This window comes from Propithecus coquereli, unplaced genomic scaffold (genome assembly GCF_000956105.1).
Source record: "Propithecus coquereli isolate 6110/MARCELLA unplaced genomic scaffold, Pcoq_1.0 Scaffold340, whole genome shotgun sequence".
In the NCBI taxonomy this organism is placed as follows: domain Eukaryota; kingdom Metazoa; phylum Chordata; class Mammalia; order Primates; family Indriidae; genus Propithecus; species Propithecus coquereli.
In genome coordinates this window covers 1,465,480-1,470,927 of record NW_012149064.1, presented here as the reverse complement: position 1 = coordinate 1,470,927, position 5,448 = coordinate 1,465,480, and the positions used below count along the sequence as shown (strand labels likewise).

Genomic DNA, 5,448 nt, shown 5'->3' with positions numbered 1-5,448 from the left:
GGAGAAAGCTTTGAATTGGAAGATTTTTTTGTTCTGAAGAATATAGAAAGCTCATGGCTGATTAATTTAAACCTGCTCTTTGCTGGATTTGAGCAGATGTGATATTGGGCATAAAAAAAGGAAATAAAGAAAGAGAGAGAGACGAAGGAAGGAAGAAAGTAAGGAATCAAAATCATTACAATTTTATGAGAAAAAAGCTTCTGAAATTGAGACATGAGAGGACTAATTGGAAATAGACTGCAGAGTTCTGCTTAGTTGCTTTAATGTCATAGTTTACATTCAATAAAACATATGACCTGACCATCACGACTGGACCTGCTCATTCCTGTCTACATACCTACTTCTGGCTGGGAATATGCTTTCTGGACTCAGGAGTTACTTCCTTGTCCGCAGTATCTCCAGCTGCCTGTGAAGAGGAAATATACAGGCTTTCCCAGGGCAAGGTCCCAGAGCCATAGGAGCTGTTCACGAAAGCACAAACCAGGAAACAAATGTGAAGTCCCGAGAAAGTGAAGCAGTCAGTGTCGTAGAGTCCTGTCACTGGCCACTACGTAAACTGGATGTCGGTGTGCATAGAATGACAATACTTAATCTTTCTCCCCTACCTGGAAGAACGTGAGAAGATGTCAAAAGCATCTTGTGGGAGTTTGGCACGCAGGTGAAGTTTGATCCTCAGTTATGAGTAAGAAGGATCACAATGACTAGAAGCCACTTCTCTGGGGACTGAATCTCTGCAACGGTACAACAAGATATCGTTCCTAGTCCACGCAGTCTGTGGCACAACATGAAAATGTCCATTTCAAATAATGGCAAGAACTAAATGACTTCTAAACTAAGAGCTGGAACTTGCATGGAATGTGTCAAAAGAAAGTAAGCTATTCCCAGAACTCCCACTCCCAAGACAAAGAACCTGAGGGTGAGAAACTCCCATGGTTACCTCCTTGATAAGAAGGTAGTCTATGCTGGGAAGGGAAAAAAAGTGTTTGTTAATACGGCATCATCATGTCCCCAGAAGAGTTCGAGGATTATTATCTCTCCTCTATGGAAAATGTGACATCCTGGGATCTGGTCATGGAAAAATACTCTACAGTAATCATTTCTGTCTATCACCTAAGGATTCACGTGGTACAGTAACAGCAAACTTGGCAGTTTCCCAAATTTTTACCAATTAAATTCATCCTGATTACTCCAGTATAATGCTTGCATGTGGCCATAGAAGAATACTATCATTCAGTAGTTACAGAGAAAAAGCCTCGCATGTAAATGCCTTGAGTAATCGGCCAGCATGTCAAGTTCCAAATAGCCAACCTCAGGCACCATCACACTGTACTGTTTTCTGTCGCACGCTCCCTTTTACATTTTTGTACAGGCAGATTTATAATTTATTCTTATTCCTCTTTTCTACTCTTATAATACTTCCATTGGCAGGTAGAAGTAAAAATTGTTGCTTTATTGTTTTTCAAGATAGGAGAGTCCCTGTTTTCCTTTGATTATCTAATTATTTCATTATGCTTATCAGCAATTTCCAAATTCTATACCCTGTTCTATGTCCTGCCTAATAAGTCTATTTTCCTTATGTTTTGCCTGGATCAGTAAGCCCATTTTACTTGAAGTTCAGAGATGCTTGTGCCCTCCTCAGCACAAGGGAGAACATTCTATTTCCAACCATATCCTACTACATTGTGTGCGTACAGCCTCCAACTCTAATAACTTTAAAGGAAATATCCTTTCTGTCACCTAAAGTGGTTTGTACCCCTTGGAGACTATCTGATTTCTGTTACAAGATGTCAGCCCCTTTAAAACTCACTCATGGATTCTTTTCTTTCTTATATAAATATTGACATATTTGTAATTTACAAAATAATATAAACTCCTCCTTCTTCAAGGTGAAGTGTCACTACTTATATAATGTTGCCTTGCAGCCATATGAATTTAATACCAAAAATCCAAATAAAATAAAAACATGTAGACATTAATCTTGTAGCTTGATTGATATAGATTTGATTTTATAAATAATTTGGTGAAAATGAGGATCTTTTCCATAACATTTATTTCTATTGTTTGATAATAAATACCCTCACAGAGAGAAAATCTACCAAAAATCAAGCTGGACCATTAGTCTATAAACTCTTTAAAGATGTAAGTACTGTTTTGTTCACATCTGTGCCTTCAATACTTTCAATAATTGTTGAATAAATGAATCCATTACTTAAAGAGAAGAGACAAACATAAGTTCCAGGATGCATTAAAAATTGCAAGAACCCAGTAATGTATGAAAGGATAGAGGGCATAATGATGATAGTCACCAGTATGGAGGCCATTTCAGCAGCCCACCTAACAGGTGTTAGAAGGTTGAGATGAAAAGAAGTGAGTAGAGTAGTAGGGGGGATGGTATATGTCCCATTGTCTAATATTGAGAATAATGAGCAAGAATGAGAAACAGGGAGCTTGTGATTTGATTACGATGTGTTAATTTTGAGGATGCTTTTAATATACCCAAGCAGACAAGTCAAATACATAGTTGAGTATGAGGACATGGGTAGAAAAGGTCTATGCTGAAATGTAAATCTGGGAGTCACCTGTGTAAAGATTTTATTTTAAACTGTAATTAAGTCATGACATAGTTGCCATTCTCACTGTATCCATTGAAGAGAGAAATACAAGACATCCGGAAACTTCTAATCCAGGAAGGGAGGTGCAGCAGTGGAGGTGAGCTCAGTGTGTCCTGGGATGCACGCAGGAGGCCGGGCACGGCCTACCGGGTCCAGGATCCGCGTTAATTGAAGGAGCCACGTCAGTGAGATTCAGGGTTTGCTCTTTCTACCTGAGCAACTGGCCAAAATACTCCAATCTCTGCAAAGGATGAATTACAACAATACCCATTTAGCCTAGATCAAACTTTATAACAGTACAATGCCTAGAATGGTGATCTAATTTTAATTTGTGTTGCTTCATATTATGCAGCCCAGTTTAAAGATGATGTGAGGTTGTGGAAACTCAGTCAGGTTTCTCAGTCTGTCTGACTGTGAAATTCAAGCTGTAATTTAAATTTTCTACTGAAACCCACTTATAGTGTCATGAATATGACCAAATCAGTTATTGAGTCATCCTCCATTACACAAAGCAGTCTTCAAAAGTCTCTCCTAGATTTCTCAAAGAACTAAAAGTAGACCTAGCATTTGTTCCAGCAATCCCACTCTGAGAATTTACCAAAAGGAAAAAAAAGTCATTTTATCAGAAAGACACTTGTGCTAGAATGTTTATTGCAGCACAATTCAGAATTACAAAGATGTGGAATCAACCCAAGTGCCCATCAATTCATTAGTAGATTAATAAAATGTGATATATGTGTACCATGGAGTACTACTCAGCCTTAAAAAATGAGTTAATACCTTTGCAACAATCTGGATGGAACTGGAGACCATTCTCCTAAGTGAAGTATTGCAAAAGTGAAGAAACAAACACCACATGTACTCACTATTAAATTGGAACTAACTGATCAGCACTCATGTGCACACATGAAAATCAGGCGGGTGGGAGTGGGGAGGAGGGGGTGGGTGTAACCACACCTAATGGGTACAGTGTACACTATCTGGGTGATGGGCAAACTTATAACTTTTACTCAAGCAGTACAAAAGCAATCCATGTAACCAAAACATTTGTACCCCTGTAATATTCTGAAATAAAAAAAAGAAAAGTAAAAGAATGTGGGAAAAAAAGGTCTCTCCTAAATGTCTCTTGATCATCATAAAGTCCCACTCAATTGTGAAGTTTTCCTCAGAACTTTTTTCAGTGCTGCCTTCACTTCCTTGTTTCTCAGAGTGTAAATAAGAGGGTTAAGCATGGGGGTCACCACAGTATAGAAGATAGAAACGAACTTCCCCTGGTCCTTGGATCTCCTCTTGGCTGGCTGCAGGTACATGAAGATGATGGTTCCATAGAAGACGATGATGACTATCAGGTGGGAGGAGCAGGTCCCAAATGCTTTACGTTGTCCCATGGCTGACCTGACCCTCAGAATGGCTTGGGCAATGTACCCATAAGAAATCAGGATGAGTGACAGAGGCAGCACCAGGAATAGGACACTAGCCACAAAGAGCTCTGCCTGGTTGAACGTGGTGTCCACACAGGCCAACTTGATGAGCACAGGGACCTCACAGAAGAAATGATCCACTTGGCGATGCCCACAGAAGGGCAACTTCAGGGTGAGAGTGGACTGTACCAGGGTGGTGGCCACGCCACTGAGCCAGGCCATAGATGCCAGGGTGTGACAGAGCCGAGGGTGCATGACAAAGGTGTAATATAGGGGACGGCAGACGGCCACATAGCGATCATAGGACATCACAGCCAGGAGGACACACTCAGTGGACCCCAGAGCAAGGGAGACGTAGAGCTGAACCACACAGCCACCATAGGTGATGGACTTATCTGAACCACCCAGGTTGACTAGAAGCTGAGGAATGATACTACTCGTGAAGCAGAGGTCCAGGAAGGAGAGATGAGAGAGGAAAAAGTACATGGGAGTGTGGAGTTTAGTGTCCAGCAGGGATACTAGGATAATAGCAGTGTTGCCAAGAAGGGTCATGAGGTAAAGAAACAAGATTACCCCAAAGAGATCCAGCTCTAGCTGAGGCTGGTCTGAAAAACCTACCAGAATGAATCCTGGGAGGGCACTGTTGTTGGTCCACCGCATTACTCTCACTTTGATTATTCACTCTATAGAGATAAAATCACATTGTGCACACACCCTAGAGATTTTACGTCAAATCCTTGATACTTAAGAACTAGGTTTGGGGAAATCAGACTTTGTAAATAGGTGAAGAGAACAGACCAAAGTAGAGAATACCAAGGTGTGGTGATATCTCTGATTATCTCATGCAGTATGGTACCCAGTCTGTTGGCCACATGTTTTCCATCTACCTTGAAGATAAGATAAAAGTTAGAATCTACTAGGACTGAGGTTTTCCCCAATTTTCATCAATATTAATTTTTTTTTAAGTAAAGGTAATGGACTTTTATAGGAACAGTGGGAACTACGAAGACTATAGAAATATAATGCATTCTTGGAATCTACCAAATGGATAAACAAATTAGGCAGACAGAAGATGAACCACATCAGAATGTCCATTTGTCATCTGTGCACTGTGAGAATGCAGAGGAGGGTGAGCACTCTAAGCGGCAAAGGTTCAGAAGGAGTTCAAGGATGTGGTTACGCTTTGCTCTTGCAGAGACAGGGAAGAAAGCAATCTGGGCATAAAGAATTGCTTGAGTATAGAAATGACGAGGGTATGTTACAGGATGTCATTGGAAAGAAAAGGAAAAGCATTTAATTTGAAGAGTGATCATTGCACATATTGGTTTTGCCACATAATAGAACATGGTAATTATGAGGTAAATTTGAATCAATTTTTCAAGGATCATAAATATCAGTAGACATTATTTGGATAG

At 40.2% G+C, this 5,448-nt stretch overlaps 1 protein-coding gene across 1 annotated transcript; it reads right to left on the bottom strand.

The window, feature by feature from the left end:
• Nucleotides 1-3,745: 3,745 nt before the first annotated feature.
• On the bottom strand, nucleotides 3,746-4,693 carry LOC105815624 (olfactory receptor 2G2-like). The gene has a single exon (XM_012650821.1). The coding sequence runs from the start codon at nucleotides 4,691-4,693 to the stop codon at nucleotides 3,746-3,748; it is 948 nt and encodes a 315-aa protein (XP_012506275.1).
• Between the last annotated feature and the right edge of the window lie 755 nt (nucleotides 4,694-5,448).

Coding starts and splice junctions, on each gene's coding strand:
- LOC105815624 (XM_012650821.1), bottom strand. CDS start 4,693: ATGCGGTGGACCAACAACAGTGCCCTCCCAGGATTCATTCTGGTAGGT.